Source organism: Arachis hypogaea, chromosome 13 (genome assembly GCF_003086295.3).
Source record: "Arachis hypogaea cultivar Tifrunner chromosome 13, arahy.Tifrunner.gnm2.J5K5, whole genome shotgun sequence".
In the NCBI taxonomy this organism is placed as follows: Eukaryota; Viridiplantae; Streptophyta; class Magnoliopsida; order Fabales; family Fabaceae; genus Arachis; species Arachis hypogaea.
Window position 1 is genome coordinate 51,305,897 of NC_092048.1, and position 21,714 is coordinate 51,327,610.

General features: G+C 28.6%; 1 protein-coding gene across 2 annotated transcripts; it reads right to left on the bottom strand.

Moving 5' to 3' along the window:
• Positions 1-1,288: 1,288 nt before the first annotated feature.
• On the bottom strand, positions 1,289-5,848 carry LOC112738347 (uncharacterized). 2 transcript variants are annotated; one of them, XM_025788759.3, is made up of 5 exons: positions 5,145-5,848; positions 4,097-4,149; positions 3,912-3,956; positions 3,695-3,739; positions 1,289-2,191 (listed from the first exon to the last, which is right to left on the bottom strand). In XM_025788759.3, the coding sequence occupies exons 1-5, from the start codon at positions 5,292-5,294 to the stop codon at positions 1,816-1,818; spliced, it is 669 nt and encodes a 222-aa protein (XP_025644544.1). In that variant the 5' UTR covers positions 5,295-5,848; the 3' UTR covers positions 1,289-1,815. The 2 variants fall into 2 exon arrangements, with proteins under 2 accessions (XP_025644544.1, XP_025644543.1); XM_025788758.3 differs by having other exon boundaries at positions 3,695-3,742; positions 5,145-5,803.
• Positions 5,849-21,714: the final 15,866 nt, after the last annotated feature.

Sequence of the window (21,714 nt, forward strand, 5' to 3'; positions counted from 1 at the left end):
ATTAATATCTTGTTATGTAAACATTTAACTTATCACATCAACACTTAATGTTAAGGATTGAAATAGAAAAATGTTTATATTTTACTAAACAAAAACTAAATCGAAGATACTTTAAAGAGACAAAAATTTATTTGAGTTCAAAACTAATTAAACAACCCCCTCCCCTTCTGAGGAATCTACTTTTTTTTTTTTTAAGTCAAGTACTAACTTAATTTATAAAAAGAAAAGGAATATATTATATTATATTAAATTATATCATATCATGCAGATTAATAGTCAAATTAATTTTTGAAACCTAATATATTCTTTAAATTTATATTTAAAATATTTTTTTAATTAAATTAGTCTATCAAAAATTAAAAATCAGTCATATTTATTCTTTAATTACTCTATTAATAATTTTCGTCAACAAATAATGTTGAGAAATATTAATTGACAATATACATAATACCTGACATATCTAATTAAATATTGACCAAATATGTTTATAAAAATTTTTTAATTTAATTCTTTTTCCAATTACATAAATCATATTTCCAATATGATACAGCGACTGAATTGATAGACTTACAAAACATTTTTAGTTAGCATCTAAATTGGATATGTTAAATGTCATGTATATTATCAATTAATATTTTACATCATTACTCGTTGACCTAAATTATTAATTGAGTAAATAAAAGACAAATATAATTAATTCTTAATTTTTGAAGGATAGCCAATTTAATTGATAAAATTTGAGAGACAAATTTAAAAAACATCTCATTTTTCGAGGATTAATTTGAGTATTAATCCCATATTATACAAATACGAAAAATCAACTATCAATCATGTATATGGAACTACTATTTGCTATTCATAACAAAAATTAATTATTCTATTATGATAAATTTATTTATTCTTCTATATCAAATTTTATTATTCTAGTGATTGATTACTTTATTAAAAAAATATATGAATCAATATATATAAATATATAAATATAAATTTTTCTTCTGATAAATTTAGGAGTGGTAATATGAGGAATGTTAGGGGCCAGCAACTTTTGTGTTTTGTAGCCATTAAATAGCCATCAATGATGGTTTTAATGGTGTGAGATTGATGTGAGATTTCATCCAATAGTTCACTTTTTTTTGCTGGTTATATACTGACTAGAAGTTAACAAAGTTGCTAGTCCCTAGACTTTTCCGATATATAAATGATATTATATAATCTCCCCACCAAATCTTCAAAAAGATAGGAAGGGTATGTTTTCCAAAGAAAAAATAAAAAAGGGAGGGGCAGGGAGTTAATTAAGTTTTACCATGGTAACTTCAAAATCATATAAAAGAAACAAATTACAGTTAATAAACAATGTGACAATACATAGCTACGCAAATCTAAAAACAAAAGAAATAAAAAATATTTCAAGTAAGAATATATACATTGGCCAACTTGGCTTCAATCAAACCATGGATACCGTAAAAAGGACAGCAATTTTCCACTATTTCACTATTGCGTCTTTCCTTTCACATGAAACACTGGACACACTTAAAACTTATCTGACCCACAATCTTTCATGGACCTATTATACTTGTTTCAAGTATAATAACTAACTGGTGCAAATTTTAACTCAAGAGAACTCTACTTTCTCATTTCCAAATTTATACTCATAATTTTAGAACTACTTTTTTTTTCTTGGGCAAATGCATTTAGTGTCATAACTCCCAAAGATACTAATTCAAATCTTTCCTAACACTGATAATTAATTTCCTTTGATAAAAGCTGAAACCAAACCACCAAAACTTTTATGTAATAACCTACAAAAATTAATTACTAGCAAGAATAACAGCAGCAGGGATTCCAACATGACTTTGTATTTGTACAACAACAACTCTGTGGAACCTTTGGGCAGGTAGGGCAAGTGCAAGAGCAAGAACACTTGCAACTGCAGCAAGAAAGGCAAGGACATGAATTGCAACTTGGTGGAATGCAGCAATTCTGGCACCCACAGCTACCTTTGCAGCAGCGAGATTTCGAACCGCGGCAACAATTGGTGGTTGGTGAGAGACATTTGCAGCTGCATTGCCTCAAATATTGGCAACAGCTACAGCTTGGTAAACTCAGATGCTTAGAGCACCCGTCGCAACACCGGGGTTCGCAGCAGCAACAGCAGCAGAGGCAGGAGCACAAGGTAGAGCAGGGCTTGCAACTGCATAACAAAAGTTATTCATGTTGACATAAATGAGCTATTATTGTGTTTGGTTTCATAAACAAGACATCATGTAAGTACAAAGAAATAGAAAATTTGGGCCGTTTTATTTGAGTTTTCGCTTTTTCTTTTTTTATTTCTCATGATATTCTCTAATCTAGCACGCCAAAAACTAATCTACCGTGAATTTAATTTGTTTTTAGTATTTCACTATGGAATTCACAACTATATCAATTTACGGAGATGATAATCCCTTATTTATAGTACCAAATCCTAACGAATTTCTAATGGTCTTGGACCTAGGAGTCTACAGCTTACCATGGACATATAATCTGAAATGTTAGACGTACAATTTTACTACTCATATGAGTTCATAATGATTCCTAAATGTACAACCTATATATCAATTACATTTTTTATAACGACTATAAATTTATAATAATTTTAAATTAAACATATTACATCTACATTAAAAATCAGTTACTTGTATAAAAATAAATATTGAAATATAGAATGACGCCATATTTACATTTAACTGTCAAACTTTATAAATCATATAATCAGACTTAACAAATAATATATAATATAGTTAAAATAGATTGACATTTATTATCAAAATAAAAATAAAAATAAAAGTGTAAAATATACAATGATAATTTTTTACATTAATACAAAAGTTTGATGATTTTAATAGTTGCTCATTTAATAGAAAAATATGTAAAACAATGTATATATATGATATATACACATATATACTAGTAGTTAATTTGGTGATCAATAATTTTGTTCGTATTCATAGAACAAATTTTATTTTGATTTATATTATGCAAATTTGCTTATATTATCATTATTCGAATTTACATAGGAAAAAGAAGTTACAATATTTTTAACTAACCTTAGTTAACCTAGCAGCTATTTAATGAAAGAGTAATACTACATATTCAAGTCTTTTTATGAATCAAGTCTAACTAAATTAAATAATAAGGTAACTACTCAAATGAAGATACCAAAAATATCTTTTTATAGAGATGTTTTGTTTAAAAGTGTGACTTATTTATTTAGTCACATTTTAAATAAAGGCAACACTTTTATAAATATCAAAATCTAACTATACAATTTATCATCCAAAATTCAAAAAAAATATTTTCACATGAAGATAATTATAAAGTCTTTATTATAAGATCTACCAAATAATAAAACTTAGAATAATGTTAGACTAATTTAGTTAGATTTTCAAAATTCAAGTGACCACCGCTAGTGATTTGTGTTATTGTATTTTATTGTATAAAAATTCTTATAATCTTATAGGGATTTCCTGTACACTCATTGGAACTTCCGCAGTTAAACCCCAAAGACACTTCCGAAACACCTTCGAAGCAATACTCAGCAAAATATCGCTGCCACATATACTTCAAGTAACAAGATTCAATCAAAACTTTGGCTTTCAAGAAAACAAAGCAACGTTCAAACAGGTAATAAAAAAGTAAAATAAAAAAATCATACCACAACCACTTCCAGAAGCGACGTGACCGGCTTTTTTCCTTCTTCCTGCTTGATTGATGAAAAGAATAAAAAATAAAATTAGATTTTTCTTCCACATCTTTGAACTGAAAAAATTATTTTTCTTAAATTTATATAAATTTTAATAAAATAATAGAATCGAGTTATTATAAAATAAGAAAGTAACACTGACAAGTGAGAATAAAATAAGGATTCTTACGTGGGCAAGAGGGGATCTGCTTTTGCCATGACAAAATCATCAATCCTGTAAAATTTTTAAAAATAATTTCATTATTTAAATTCAATTAAACGTGGATCTAGCAAACAAAACAATATTTAAAAAAAAAATTAAAATATTCTACGTAGCTTCACGTGTTATGTTAAAAATTCTTCAAATAGACATACTCTTTGCAACATCTTGAAGCCGGTTGAAAGCCTTCAGAAGATTTCAATTCTTCCTGCAAAAATTATCATCAACAAATTTGCTTTAACCGTTTAACCCCAAAAGAGGCCAAACAAAAAGCAATGCAATTTATTTAATTATTAAATATTTATATTATATAAATGTTCAACAACCGTGTCAGTATCACCATGCACTCTCCGAGATATTCTTAATTTCCTTTATTTATAAAAAATATATATAAAACAAATTTAAACAATAAAAATCAGAGAGATCCAGCTATGTGGCATAGTGGCTGGAGTGTTAAGACTCTGCTTATTATCTGCTATAGTAGTTGGTATTGTATCAGTTTAGAAAGAGGACAGTGAGTGCCTCAATCAGCATTCACAGAGAACAGTTCCAAGATTCCACTATAGAGGAAATAAAACGTTTGTACTATTTATTATTATTTAATAAAATACTAATAACTATTTATAAATGCTAGTGGTTGGCCACTTTCCTCACATCGACAACTGCAATTTTTTGTAAAATTATTATAAATTTATGAAAACTGCTACACTTCACGGTTCACAGAGAACACTTTCAGATTCGTTCATGCTTCATGCAATTACAAAATTCAATTTCCCAAGTATACCGCTAACCAATTTTCTTTGTTGATTTTTTGTTTTTTTTAACTCCAATGAAAATTGTACTCATTAGTGGTTCAATTTACACACTGAACTGACTCCAGAACTAATTTCCTTTTCCTTCCCAATTTCTCTTCCCAAATTATTAGAGAAACAAAAGAATAAAAATTAAAGAAATACAGTGAACAGCGTCATTGGAATCTAATACCTCACAAATTGGGAATTTTTGTTGTGGAGGTTAAAATTGGAGGAGAAACAAATATTTTTACTAAATTTATAAAGAAAATGCATGTGATAACCTATTTTTATGATATTTTTTATTAAAAGAACTAAGGAAGCAATGTTACAGATTATGCAGTAGCAGGATGGAATGAAAGAAGAAAACAAAATTGTAGAGTGTAGAGTATGTAGAATGAGAAAAAGGCACCTCAAGAAAACTTATCTCTCTTTCAAGCATATGAAGTCTGCTGATCTCGCGACGCTTCCCGTACAAATCCGGGTAGCCAGGCGGCGCTTTCGGGGACGGCAACGGCAGCGTTGGAGCCTTCGGGGATCCCTTTGCACTCGAAATCGCCATTTACTCCAAATCAAAACACTATTTGCAAAATGGCCCCTCAAAAACCAAGAGAGAGCAAGAACTACTAACTGAGCTTGTATCAAGTAATGCTGGAAAAGGGAAGTGAAGTGACAAAAAAGGAGGGCAGGCAAATCAGGTTAGGTGTGTGAATGCCTGTCCACATGAAAAGACTGTTCCTCACTCCACTTAATTCTTCTCTCTCTCTCTCACACAAGGGATGGTGGTTAAGAAACGCCCAGAAAATAAAAAGAAAACAAACACACGGCAGGGAGAAGAGAAATCCGAAATAAAAATGAGAAGTGAAGAGAAATGAGGAGGAAAATGTTGTGTGCGTGTTTCCGAAGGAGAGATGGAGTAACAACAAGAACAACAACCCCAACGTCCCAGTGCGCCTTTGGTGTTCTTTTTTAATGGAGGTGGTGTAATAAAAAGGGTGTTCAACTTCAAAGGGAAGGAAGAGTAAAGGCTCATAATGAGGCCAGAAAGAGTGTCATTATTGCAAAGGAACGGAAGGGAGAGAGTCAGAATGTGATTAAAATTGTCTAATTCAAATTGTGTGCTTCAACCCTGGCCCCATCAACTACTATTACATTTGGAATATAATAATATAATATAAAAGTTATATGCGAAAAAAATATATACTAATTTACTTATCAATAATTAGACATTAATCGTTTTATATTTTTGTGATTAAAATATTTTGGTAGCAATTATATATATATATATTTTAGATATGTTTAATTATATTATGTAATTTAATATATATTTTATATAAATATAATTACTGGTGTTCCTGTTTGATGTGTATGTATTCTCTAGCATATTTAATATAATAAGACATAACGCTATTAAGAATTAAGTTGAATAATTAAAACTATAAAAGAAGTTATCTTAGTCAAAAATGATTTATGTTAATGTTGGTATCATTTAATATTGAAATTAAATTTTATGCACTTGAGAATATTATACAAAAATAATTCATAAATAGAAAAGAACCGACCACTATATATATCTTTCTAATAAAAGTTAATTATTAAAATAATTAAACATTTCATAGTTGAATAATTAAATATATTATGAAGGAATAAATTAATTTTTTAGCAGTATAATCAAAACATTTTAGAAATACTAAATCTGTATTTTCATACAATAATTAATTAATTGCTAATTTTATTTATTTATGTAACATAATTGTATTTATATATGGACTAATAAAATTCCTTTAAAAATTTTAAATTATTTTAATTGACAAACTAGTATCAACTATGTCCAAGCCAGAAAACCACTAAAAAGTGAATTAGTGGCGAGAATTTAAATAATAATAAACTAATATTTAACTGTTAGTTAAAAAATTATATTTTTAATAATATTGATTTGAATAATACTATTATATGTATAAGGTCTTAAATTTAAATTTATTGTTTTCAATATTGTAAAAAGAAAGTAAATTTGTCTAGAATAAAATAAAAAAATATTTTATTTCTATAGAAAAATAAAGCTCATTTACTTTTTGGGATTCAATTTTTTTTTGGTTCTATTTGGAGCAAGTTCATCGATCATTCTTTTCGACCAACCTCATCATTTTCACAAAGCATATAAAAAGTATGAAACTTAGGACGTCATTTCTTGATTAAAGCAGAGAATAGTGTTAAATTATAGTTTCACTCTAACATATATGCCACAGACTCAAATCCAGCACGTCTGAGATGTGTCCTGATCTTCTCGGATGAACGCAGTAGTAAATTCTTTCTCCTACACAAGATATGAAGATCCTAACAATAAACTCAATGAGTCATATAAAATTGAGGTCACAACTAATAAGACAAATTTTAAACATATAAAGATATAAATTATAAGGTATACCACTCAACCAAATATGTCACTAAATATGATCAATCCAATCTCATCTATTGAGAATATTCTCGTAGTCTAATAAGTATTTTGTCATTAAATTACATTATAATAAAATAAATTAAAATAAAATAATTTAAATTAACTAATTCTTTATCAAACATATTAGAATAAATCTAAATACCTATCATATCATAATTTAACTCTAAACCATAATTAATTCAAATAAAATATTAATTTAACTAAAATTTTGTATAAACTAACATCGATTAATTTCCTACCATAACTACATAATCATTTAATATTATCTAATACAACATGACTTAAGTTAAATATAACACTATTTATTTTAACTAACAATATAATACTCTCTAAACTAACTATATAATCATGATCTAATTATCTATCTAAATAATTATTTCTATAACAACTACTTTTACATGGAAATTCATTCTAACTAAATAAATATGTTAAAATTATAAAATAATATAAGAACAAATTAACTTTAAAAGGAATAGAAAAACAAAATAATTTGGAGTTGACGAATTATAAAAATAAAAAAAAGTCGAATAAAGTAAAAATGAGAGAATGAAAATGAAAAGCAAAAAGTCAGAAGAGAGACGACGAATTTATATATTTGAGCGAACCTCCTCAAAATTTGTCAAGGGGGCGACGAACTTTCTGAAAATGATGAGATTCGCCGAAGAAAAAACGAACTTGGCTCAAGTGCAAAAAAAAAAAAGGATCGTGAAAAATGAAGTGAGATTTATTTTTCTGTGAAAAAAATACTTTTTTATTTATTCCAAAATAAAAAAATCCTAAAACAAAATTACAATTATCCACGATAATTTTTCAAATATTTTAGGTAGGATTATTCATGAGTACGGAGAATCTATCTAATTATTTGTTTAAAATTGATCAAACCCGATTATATTGATTGTAGACTCGATGGATACTCAGATATAATTGGGTCAGATCCAATTAAACTTGACTTTAATTGGTACTAGGATTGCGAAACTAAAACCAATCAAGTTATTTTATTAGTTTAATATTAATTTAAAACAATAAATCTAATAATATATATACATTTTTATCTTTCTTACTTAAAAGTCTTCTAAATTACTATAGTTATTGGAGTTTGAATTGATGATGTAGTGATTTCTTTTTATTAATATTATCATTATATATTTATAGTATTTAGAAATTTTTTTTTAATTTTTTCAATTTTTTATGAATTTTATTTTTAATCAGGTTTAAACCAATTCAATACGGATTTAATCGGTTCAAAATGGTTCGGATCTATTCACAAAAAATTTTAAATTCAAACCGATTTGAACCAATTAAAATTTAATTAGTTCGCTTCTCATTTTCTTTTAAATGAACCAATTCAATCTGTAAAATGGTCCAAAAATTGTTGGGCCAACCGTGGAGAGTTCTCGACCACCGGGGAGAAGATCACATCCAACTTAAAGGTCTCTCATTTTAAAAACTCCTCACTCTGTAGTAAGTTAATGGGTCTCAAATACCGCGCGACACAGACCACTTGTTGGGCCAACCGTGGAGAGCTATCGACCACCGGAGAGATTTCGGAGAGAAATCAAGTGATATAGCATAAGATAAGAAGACACCACATCCAACTCAAAACCTTAAGATAGTAAGTTAATCTATCTCTCATCTTATAAACTCCTTACTCTTTTTTACTTTTTTTTTATGTAGAACTAATTTCATATATTTCTCATACTTACAACATTAACAAAAATTTAGTTATTTTGTACTTTAAAGATATATTTTAAGAGAATAATAATAAAATATTTTTAAAATATATTCTTAAAACACATATTAACAAAATTTATGGTCCAGATTATTTTGAGGTTAGGTGAAGGAAGGCAAATCTTTGCTTCCAGAGTAATAACTAATAAATAACGAAAATTTTATTGTATCACAATGTTTTTATACATTTTATATTTTTTGGTTAATAAATACATTTTATAATAAAAAATATATTCATGAGCGAAATAGATATAAAATATAGAAAAAATGACAAATTAATCTTTAATTTTTTAATTCGTGAATATTTTAAGTTTTTTAGAATTTAAAAATATATTTAATTTTTTAACTTTTTTAAAATTTGGACACATCAATTTTTGAGTCTACTTTATTTCATTTTAAAAACTCTCATGTATATGTCTGTATTAATCATGTCAGTACAATATGAGTTATGTTTAATTTTTTTGTTAAGTCTAACATATGAAGAATCGATATATTCAAATTTAAAAAAAATTCAAAAATTTAAATATATTAAATTATCAAAAATTTAAATATTTATAGATAAAAAAAATTAAAGATTTGTTTGTTTTTTTCTCTAAAATATATATACAAAAAAGTGTATATAACAACTTAACAAGACGATCAATAATTAATAAGTATTTTAATTAAAATGGTAAAGACGGCTGAGAGAAAGGCTGCAAGGGCGTACGAACGTATTTAGCAAAGTTGAGGGATTTGGTGTTGATGGGAAAACTCTTGATTGAGATTGTTTGTTTATGGATTTTTTTTTCCCCCATTTTTTATGAAATGTTTATAGAGTAGTAAACTATTAATGACTAAAGTCGCCAAAAAACTATTAATGACTAAGGGAAAACAAAAAGTCAAAAACTCAGTCACGCTCTGTCTCTTATAAAGTTTTTTTTTCTTTTGTCTTTTTTTTTAAATTTAAGTAAAAACATTTAAAAATTATTGACTAAGAGAATAAAAATACAAAATTTATTTTTCTAATAAGTAAATAACAATAGTAATCTTAAAGAATATTGTTAAATTTTAGAAAATTCAGCATCTGTTTTTTTCTCACCCTCAGAACGACAACTTCGATACTTCTCTCAATCTCTTTTTCAAAATTTTTATTTTGAAATATGATTATTTTTTAAAAATTAAATTGGGTGCCATCGTTCCACGACGAATTTGCCCTGATTTTGAGACAATTACCAAGTGCCACCGTTCAATTCATTTTTTTAAAATTATTTTATCACAATTTACACAAATTTAATTTTGAAATGGACAAGACCATGGTATAATTCCAGTTTGTGGGAATATATATATATATATATATATATATATATATATATATATATATATATATATATATAAAGAGTAATGTTAGAGAGTAATTAGAATTTATTAGTTTTGGTCATCACTCAGTTATTAATTTATTTTTAGTCTAATAATCTAACAACATACTTTTAAATATTAATAGTTATCTGACAACCAAAAATAATAATTAAATTTTTATAATTAAATACAGAACAAAATAAAATATTAAAAATATGACACAAGAATATATTTTAATGTTATTTAGCACAAATTGGTCATACATTTTTTTTATGGAAATAATTTAACCAATTGAAAGATTTGATTGTTCATTTTAACTCTTTTCATCAAGTATACTAATTGTTATTTTTACATAAATGCAAAAGAAAGGAAAATATTACAATGCATTTGATAGAATTTAAAAAAGAGTAAATAGTCATTTTTGATCATGAAAGATTTGAACGCTAAACTAATTATAAAAAAATTAAATAAACTTTGTATTCATTAAAGATAAATTATGTTTGACAAAAATATCCAATCACTAAAATTTTGTTAACTCCATTTAAAAAACATGTTAAATTTTAAAATTAGCCTTATTATCAATCATCTTCAACCTTCGTCCCCTGTTATACCTCCTTTATTTCTTCTTATTTCTCCTCTTCCATTACAGAAAAATAAAGAACCCTAAACCCAAATCTGTCTCCTTTTCAAATTCGTCCACCTCCCTCCCTTTTATTCTTTTATTTTTTAGAATCATTCATAGTAATTACAACTTAATTGGTTATAAGAAGCATAATTTAAAATCAAGAGAAGGAAGCAGAGAAGCTTTAGCATTAGCAATGGCCCCCAAAGTTTTGAAAATCGGATCGATCATCAAATCACTTTAGTTACTAATTCATTAATTTACTAGTCTAATCGATTCAACCGTAGTTCAATTGGAATGGCCATTTTATAATAAAATAATAAACAAAATATAAATAAACATACTAAAACAAAATTATAATTTAATATAAATATTAAAATATCATCCAACTTTTAAAAAAATATATGAAAGATTAATAATTTACAAACACAACACAATCAAACCGAAACAAAATTTAATAAGGATAAACTAAAGCACAAACACAATACAATTCCAGTAGCACAACATTACGCAAAAAAAAAAAAAGAGCACAAAACACAGTACAATTAAGCACAAACACAACACAAATCCTAAATCCTATAAATTTGTTACGAGGACAAATACAACAAAATATATGAAAGATAAATAATCTATAAATGGATAAAGTATATTTTTTTTTGAAGTTTGACAAAAATTTTAAAAATATTCCTAAATTTTATTTTGTTTCAATTTTATCTTAAAAGTTTTCAATTTGCATCAAATATATTCCCGATAGTTAAATTTTCAAAAAATTTAAGATCAATTCAACAACAATGCATAACAATTATATTTGATTTGCTTGTGTTGAAGGTTGTTCTTATGAAATTGTAGTTGAATTAGTCCTAAATTTTTTAAAAAATTAGCCGTTAGGGATATATTTGATGCCAATAGAAAACTTGTGGGACAAAATTAAAATAAAATAAAATTTATAAATATTTTTAAAATTTTTTGCCAAACTTCAAGAACAAAAAGTATGCTTTACCCTTTATAAATTTGTAGGATGAAATGATGAACAAAAGCACAATGACAGCACAAACAAAGATTAATGAGAATGAACTAAAGTACAAACACAGCACAATTAAGCCCAATAAAAACACAAGTCAGCACAATTCCAGCAGCACAGTACCAGCAAAAAAATCACAAAACATAAAACATAAAACAACAACATAGTAGAGCAGCCAGAGCTAATCAATAATCCATTAATGATTCAATAAAAGTACAAAATATTCAATAGTTATTCAATAATTAATATGATTTCTGAATAGAGCATAAAAAACAAAGAACAAGTAGTAAGCAGTGATCACAGAACTTTGTTCTGAGCAGTCTGGAGAGAGTATGACGGAGAGAGGTTGAGCGCGATGGACGACGATGACAAATGATGGCGAGCACGATGGTGACTAGACGACGACGAGCAGACGACGACCACACCATTGGTAGATGAGGAAACAGGTTGGAGACTTGGAGCAACATAACTAGACGAGGACCGAACCTCCTGAGCGCAATGGACGGCGGCGAAAGGGTGGCTGAGTAGACAAAGATATCGGTGACATCGAACAAGGGTTGGAGACTTGGAGCACGAGGGAAAAACTATTAGACAACTAAGCTGTGGAGTCATATGTTCAACCCCATAACTTCTGGCTGCTTAAGGCTATTGTAGTTTCTAACAAGTCCACATTCATGAGAAATAAGTACTTGTCCTTATTGAAAAATTTTTAAAATTAGTTTTTATAGTTGGGGATCAACATGTTTGGCTTGTGTTGCAATGGTTTTGTGCTAGATTCATGTTATGATACTAACGAAGTAGATGACATACTAATATTGTTGTACATCTAGCCATGGAAAAAATGCCATGGTTAACTCCCATCCTCATACACGTTGCTCCTAACACTATTTATTTTACTAACTCGAAAGTAGAACCACAATTTCTTATATAAATGTTTTCATTATCCAATAAATTAAATATGCATCTAATTAGAAAGCTTAAAAATTTCAAGTTAAGTCATTAGAAAATTATAGACAAATTACAATAGCGCACGTTAGGAGTATGTTAGATGACATACACAATTGAAGGTTTTATAGGCCTTGAGAGGAGGTTTTTGAATCAAAGCACTCTTTTCAAATTTATTCGCGTTACTGATTAAGTAGGAGATTTTTTCGATTTAGTCTCTTGCAATTACAGAAGATAAAAGAGGAAATAGTAAAGAGAACGACACCGACCAATATCCTGGTTCAACCTCAAAGTGTAGCGAAATCTACATCCAGTCTCTACCATAATGATAGTAGAATTTCACTATATCCAATTCAAGATTACAATCACCAATGCCAAGACAAAGACTAAGACAAAAACAAAGACGAACAAACCAAACTGGTTCAACGCCAAGACAAACAAAGCACTACACCATGCTTCACAAACTAACTCATAGACCAAACAAACTCTCCAAAATAGAACAAACCAATACTGGAACAAACTGAAATTGTGTTGTTTTTCTTCCTAATTTATGACTTGTCACTCATAGGATTTTTTAAAATGTTCTTTCAAAAGATCATATGCATTTTCTTAGTACTAGGAATACTCAAAAATTGAATATCAAATACAAACAAAAGTGAAGAAGAAAGACACTCAATTGTGCAGTGTTTGATTTCTGAATCGTTCTCCTTGTTCTTCTTCTTATATCGAAAAATAGTCTTTAGCTAGCCGTTGTAGCTGATTGGGTCATTATTAATGACATGATTTATTTTCTTCTATCGCTAGCAGCTACCTTTCCAAGTGCTCTTCAAATCTTGCTCATAATGTTTGATTATTTTCAAATATGTCTCAATTGAAGCAATGTGCTCAACTATCTATTGCTTGCTGTCCATAATCATCACTATTATTATATGTTTCCTTTTCCATTTTTGGCAACATCAATCTCTTCCAATTTGACACCAAATAAGCATTTATATCAATTTCAAAGCTGAAATTTTATAACATATTAAGTCAAGTCATTAATCAATTAATTGATATAATTAATTAAATATTTATCACCACAAATAATTGTAAGATTGTTTTTAGACTCAATAATCTTTCCTTAGATGACAGATATTTTAAAATAGAGAGCATTTAAAGAGAATTAACAAGAATAGGATTAACTTCTCTTTTATGCACAAAAAAGGTCTTCCCCTGAATCCAAAAATTAAAGCTCCCCCTGAATTATGCTATGGGTCTTTAAGCTGAAATATTAGAGTGCAGCAGAGAACAAGTAAGCAACTAACAATGATAGTTATATGATATAGTGAAAAAGATATTGTAGTCAATAAACCAAGTCTTAAACCACAAGACAACAACATAAACTTTAATAAACCAAGTCTTAGAACATAGACCACAAGTTTAGTAAACATAACCAAAAAATAAACTATAAATCATAGTTTCTCTCTATTCCTATTACTCCCCCTTTTGTCATCAAGGGAGCAAATGAATCACCTGCAATAATAGGTTAGAAATCACAAGATAAAATAGAAGCAAATAAGTATTTAAAGTCTACAGTCATCCAAAATGTCTTAAGAAATAGAAGAAAATAGCAAATTAGTGACTAGTATCACTAAGCATTAGAACTGGCAAAATATTCTTCTCCCTCAGCATCCTCATCATCAGAAAAATAGTGCTTAGAGGCAAGATCATCGATGTACTGCTTCAGAATATCAATCCAACCGTTAGTTATCATTAGGTTAAACTCAACAATGTGGTTTAAATGTAGAGGTAGTGGAAAGGAGGACATTTACTTATCAAAAAGAAAAGAAAAGATATGACCTGAAAGAAGGAAAAGGATATAATATGAAATAAAGAAATGATATGATTTGCAAGAGATAACATGATTTTAAAGAGATATGATGATGTGAACAGAATAGGAAAGTTTTTAAGAGGAAAAAATTAAATAAAAAAGTATTCAGAACAAAATTAAACCCCAAAACGAATTTCACAAATACAATTATTAACAAGTTACAGTACATATGATCTAGACCATAAGCCAATCTTTCTTTAGTGGATGATAAGCCAGTATCATTTGTAAAAAATCCCCTATCTATCTGTAACACAAAACTAAAAACACAATGATAGATTAGAAAACAAACTTAAATTAGAAAAATAAATGATTCCTAGAGCAGTTTTAAGTTTAAAAAACCTCTCATCAACTAATCATTTGGTAAAAATATCAGCTAGCTGATCCTCAAACTTAACAAATTGAATATCAATATTTCTATTGTGGACATGTTCTCAAATAGAGTGATATTAACTTCAATGTGTTTTGTTCTAGAGTACAAATCTAAATTTTTTGAAATGTTAATGGTACTCATGTTGTCACACATCAAAGGAATATTAGATACATTCAATTTGTAGTCAGCTAATTGAGTTTTTAACCAAAGAAGTTGACAATAACATAGAGAGGCAGCGATATACTCAGATTTAGTAGTGGACAGCACTATTATCCTTTGTTTCTTGCTGGTCCATACATTCAAAGCATTTCTAATGGTGCAACAAAGACCACTGGTGCTTCTCCTATCTACTCAGTCACATGCAAAATCAGTATCTGAATATCCAATCAAATTCAAAAATTCATATTTGAAATACCATAACCCATAATTGGTAGTGCCTAGGATGTAGCGAATGATTCTCTTCACTGCATTCATGTGAGAATCTTTGGGTTGGGATTAAAATATTAAACAAAATCCCACGCTAAATATTATATTAGGTCTTGAGGCTGTTAGGTACATAAGTGAGCTTATCATTCCTCGATATCTTGTATCATCAACATCCTTTCTATTCTCATCTTTATCTACCTAGAGGGATGCATGATGGTGCTCATCGGCTTAGTAAGTTCTATTCCAAACTTATTTACTAACTCTTTAGCATATATTTTTTTATGAACAAAGATTCCATCCTTCATTTGTTTGGTTTACAGTCCAAGAAAGAAGGTTAGTTCGCCTATGAGGCTCATATCAAATTCACTTATCATTAAGCTTGCAAATTTTGCACAAAAAAAATTCAACATATACTTGGACTAAAATGAAATTATCATTTGAATTCTTTATAAATAGAATAGTGTCCGTTGTACTCCTTTGAAAATCATTTTTAAGTAAAAAGGAACTAAGTCTCTCATACCAAGTTCTAAGAGCCTGTCTCAATTCATAAAGAGCCTTAACTAGTTTGAAAACATGATTAAGAAATATTTTATTTTCAAAATCAGGGGGTTGTTCAACATAGACCTATCTATCTATAATTCTATTTAAAAAGTACATTTTTCGTTCATTTGAAACAATTTGAATCCGCGATATGTGACATAGGCAGGTAGCAATCTAATAGCCTCCATTTTGGTTACCGGAGCAAATAATTCATCAAAATCGATTCTTTCTTCTTGATCAAATCCCTGAAATTCCAAGCCGAGCTTTGTTTCTAGCTATTGTTCCATTTTCTCCCAACTTGTTTATGAAAATTCATCTAGTTTTAGTCACTTTCTTTTCAGTTGGTGTAGGCACCAGCGTCCATACTTAGTTTTTTTGAAATTGTTATAGTTCTTCTTCCATTGTTTTTGCCTAAAATGGATCATCAGGAACTTTTTCAATGTTGTTAGGTTCAATAGTTGAGGTTAAGGCCATATTGCTTGAATTTAGATTTTTTAGTTTTTCCATTGATGAATCTCCAATAATAAATTCATGAGGATAATTTAGGTGTGATCTCCATTCTCTAGGTTTACTTTGTGTGCTGGTTGTTCCAGAGTCAGAAGCATCATTATTTCCTTTTGTTCCAGTGGTATCAATAGGAATAACAGGAGATGAAATAGAATTATCTCCTACAGAATATTCTTGAAAAGTTTCTGGAGCAAGAATAGTAAAAATATCAGTAGAAATAGCAGGAGAGAAAATAAAATTGTCTCTTGCAGAACGTTTTTGGGCAGTTTTTGGAGCAAAAACTTGTTCTGAATTTGTGATGACTTGAGTAGTTTTAATACTTGGAATATCTGCATAATCATCTTTAAGAACACTAGATGAAGCATTAGTATCAACAAAGGCAACATGCATAGTCTCCTCAATAGTTTTAGTAGTTTTAATATAAATCCTATAGGCCTTGCTAGAAGTAGAGTAACTAATAAAAGTTCTTTCCTATGATTTTGAATCAAATTTTTCTAGATTTTCTTTGATATCTAAAACAAAATATTTTGTTCCAAAAATATGAAAATAGTACAAAGTAGGGGGAGTTCTTTTCCATAGTTAATAAGGTGTCTTTTTCAAGAATTTTTTAATCATGATTCGGTTCAAAATGTAGCAAGCTATGTTAACAGCTTTAGTCTATAAAAATTTGCGACGTTTATTCTCACATGGTATGACTCTAGCCATCTCTTGGAGACTCCTATTTCTCCTTTTCACAATTTCATTTTGTTGAGCAGTTCTTGAAAAAGAGAAATAATGTGAAATTCCATTTTGATCATAAAAAGTTTCAAAAATATAGTTTTCAAATTATTTTTCATGGTCACTTTTAATAGAAATAATTTTACAATTTTTTTCATTTTAAACTTTTTTACTGAATTTTTTAAAAACATGGAAAGCATCATTCTTATGAGTAAGAAAGAAAATCCAACCATACATTGTGTAGTCATCCACAATAACTAAGCCATAGAATTTTTCACCCAAACTTTGAGTTCTAGTAAGACTAAAAAGATCAATATGCAAAAGTTTCAAAACTCTTTTAGTTGAGACATCTTCCTTAGTTTTAAAAAAGAATTTTGTTTCTTTACCCATTTGACAAGTATCACAAATAATACCTTTGTCAAATTTGATATTAGGAATGCCTTTAACTAAATTTCTTTTGATTAATTTTAAAATTTAAAATATGTTAGTATGTCCCAATTTTTTATGCCAAATTTATTTTTCAAAATCAAAATAAGAGAATATTTTATATTTTCATTTTTCAAATTATTTAGGGTGAGACCATACACATTATCATATTTTTTTGCTATAAATAAGATAGATTTAGTTTTTCATTAAAAATTTTACATTCAAAACAGTTGAAAAAGATTAATATCCAAGATCACATAGTTGACTAATACTAATTAAATTATATTTTAAACCATCAACTAAAAGAATATTGTCTATAAAAGTTGAGAAATTTTTACTGACTTTTTCGATGGCAATTATCTTACCCTTGCCATCATCATCGAAAGTGACGAATCTACCATCATATTCATTAAGCTTGATGAAGACAGTAGAGTTCTCTATCATGTGTCATGAGCATCCACTGTCCATGTACCACATAGCTTTCTTTCTTTTGGATGTTAGGCAAATCTACATAAGCTTTAAGAAGACTTAGGTATTCAAGTTAATTTGGATCCTTTGATATGAATTTTCCTTGATTGTCTAAGGTCATTGTAATCCATCACAATAGTGTAAAATTTATCTCCATACTTCTTTAAAGAAATGGAGCATTGCTTATGAGTATGTCCATGTCTATTACATCTATAACAAACATTTTTCTTTGCTAAATTTGGAGAGTAGTGTGAATTTTTTTTGTGAAATGTGTCTTTAAACGGATAAAATTTTATCCAAGTTATTGGATCCTTAAACAAATTTTAATAAATCATAATTCAAAAACTTTATGGTTTCATTCAGTTTCTTATTTTCAGCAATAGCCTTAGCAAGATTAGATGCAAATTTTTTTGTAAACTCAGAATTTCAGTTTTCAAATCATCAATTTCTTTTTTCAATACATCATTCTCATTTTTCAAATTCACAACAGATATATTGTCATAAGAATCTAATTTTGTTTTCAAAAAAGACATCTGATATCTCAAAGCTTCGGCTTCTTTCTTATATTTAGAATATTTGGATAAAAGTTTACTAGATTATGAGTTAAATTATCAATAATATCATACAATTCTTAAGTAGTATAATCATAAAGATTCACCTCATTATTGGATTCCTTGTCCTTAGCCATAAAATAGATGTGTGTTCTTTGTTCATCTTCATTAGATGTATTATTTTTTAAATCTTCCCAAAATATCATCAAAATTTTTTTCTTTCTCCTCTTGCTTTTTTCTTTTCGTTCAACATTGGACATTCAGATTTGAAGTATCCTGGTTCTTTGCAGTAGAGGCAGTTCCCTTTGTTATTTTTCTTCTTGTCTTCCTTAAACGAAGAGCCTATTTTTCTACCTTTATATCTCATCATTTTTCTCAACCTTATTGCAAAGAAAACTATTTCATCATCGCTGAAAAATTTCTCATCTGATTCGGTTTCAATCTTCAACTTCAAAGCCACATTTTTCTTCTTGTTTTCTATCTTCAAATGAGTGGTTTCATATGCTAGTAATTTTTTTCTTAACTCATCATAAATAATTTTGTTAAGATAATTTTTTTCTTGTATTGTAGTAGCTTTTGTCTCTCACTATTTTGTGAGACTTCTCAAAATTTTCCTAACCAACTCTTTTTTAGTGAATTGTTTCTCCAGTGCATTGAGTCAATTGATTATAATTGAAAATTTTTCAAATATTTCATCTATAGACTCTTTTTCTTTCATGAAAAATAGCTCATAGTCTTTCGTTAGCATATCGATTTTGGTTTCTCTCATTTGATTTGTTCTTTCATGAGTGACTTCAAGTTTCTGTCATATTTCCTTAGCAGTTTTGCATCTGGAGACTTTTTTGTACTCTTCAAAGCTTATTGCAACAATGCATCGTATTCACTGCTTTGACATTTGACTCCACCGTTTTCTTTTCTTCTTCTGTCCATTCTCCATCTTTTTTTGGAACGACTTGTCCTTTAGGTGTTAGCTTAGTTGGAATCTTAGGTCCATTCATAATCTGTAACTTGAATGAAGATCCTCATTCTCTCCTTCCAGTATGAGTAATTAGTTCCATTAAAATAGGGAGGGCGATAATAGGATTGACATTCGATTAGACTGAAAGAGACTTGATTGGTTGCCATGGATCTTTTCTCCAAGTTGTTAAGCTTGACTCCTAAAGCCTAAACTCTAATACCAATTAAAGATTTTATAGGTCTTGAGAAAGGGGGCTTTGAATCAAGACACTCTTTTGAAATTTATTCGCGTTATTGATTAAGCAGGAGATTTTTTCGGTTTAACCTTTTGCAACTGCAGAAGATAAAAGAGGAAAGAGTGAAGACAATGACACCAGCAAGCAGTATCTTAGTTCAACCTTGAGGTATAGTGAGGTTTACGTCCAGTCTCCACCATAATGATAGTGAAATTTCACTATATCTAATTCAAGATTACAATCACCAATGCCAAGAGCAAGACCAAGAAAAAATAAAGGCGAACAAACGAAACTGGTTTAACACCAAGACAAGAAAAGCACTACACCGTACTTCACAAACTGATTTCTAGACCAAACAAACTCTTCAAAACAGAATAAATCAAGACTGGAACAAATTAAAACGATGTTGTGTTTTCTTCCTAATTTATGACTTATCACTCATAGGCTTTTTGAAAATGTTCTCTCAAAAGATCGCATGCATTATTCTCAATACTAGGAAGACTAAAAAACTGAATATCAAATACAAACAAAAGTGAAGAAGAAAGATACTTAATTATGCAGTGTTTGATTTTTGAATCATTCTCCTTGAGTTGCTTAAAACCTTGTTCTTCTTCTTATATTGAAAACTAACCTTTAGCTAGCCGTTGCAGCTGATTGGGTCATTATTAATGACGTGATTTATTTTCTTCTATAACAACCAGCTACATTTCCAAGTTCTCTTCAAAACTTGCTTATAATGTTTGTTTATTTTCAAATGTGTTCCAATTGAAGCAATGTGCTCAACTATCCATAGCTTGCTGTCCATAATCATCATTATTGTTATATGTTTTTTTTTTTCATTTTTGGCAACAGTAATTGATGAACGGATTTTTGCTAGTAAAGAATTCACAATAAATTCTTGTTGCAAGTATAGTTTCTAAACCAAAAAGAATTATTTCATACAAAAAAAATTGTTTGTCACTAAAGTAAACCCAATAAAAATAATAAACCGAAATATTTAAATCTCGGATCGTCTCTCAAGGAATTGCAGGGAGGTGTAGTTATTATTGGTTATGGAAAAGTATCTTTTTGGGTTTTCGAAATAAGGAGTAATGAAATAAAATGGCAAGGAAGTAAATTAATATTTAAGAAAACTCTTGGCAAGGTATGAGAACTAGAAGTCCTATCCTAGTTATCCTTATCAATCGAGAATTGTTCATTGCTCCCACTTAGTTAATCCTCTAACTATGAAGGAAGGTCAAGTGGATAAATCAATTTGATTCCTCAAGTCCTAGTCAACTCCCAAGGACAGACTAGAGTTAGTAGAATTAAAGTCAATTATCAACTTTCAATTATCAATCAACAAAGGAGTTTGATAACTCAAGCGTCTCCAATTACTCAACCAAAGCTAAGAATGTAAAAGCTAATTAAAATCATAAATATGAAATACCTCAAATTACATTAAATAAAGAAATCAAATCTAACATGGAGTTCATAAACCAAATTGGGAAAATAAACAAATCAACAAGAGAAATAAGTAAACTAAAGTGCTAGACTAAATAAGAGTAGAAGAGAAACTAAATTAAAGGAACATTGAACCTGGAATTGAGAAGAAATAAACCTAAAACTAAGAGAAATCCTAAAACCTAGAGAGAGGAGAGAACCTCTCTCTCTAGAAAACTACATCTAAACCTAAAATTGTGAATAATGAGAAGTTGTGTGTTGAGTCTCTGCTTGTCCCCTGGCTTTAGTCTACGTTTCTGGGCCAAAAACTGGGTCCAAACTCAGCCCAAAATCGCTCCCAGCGTTTTCTGCGATTTTTGCAGGTA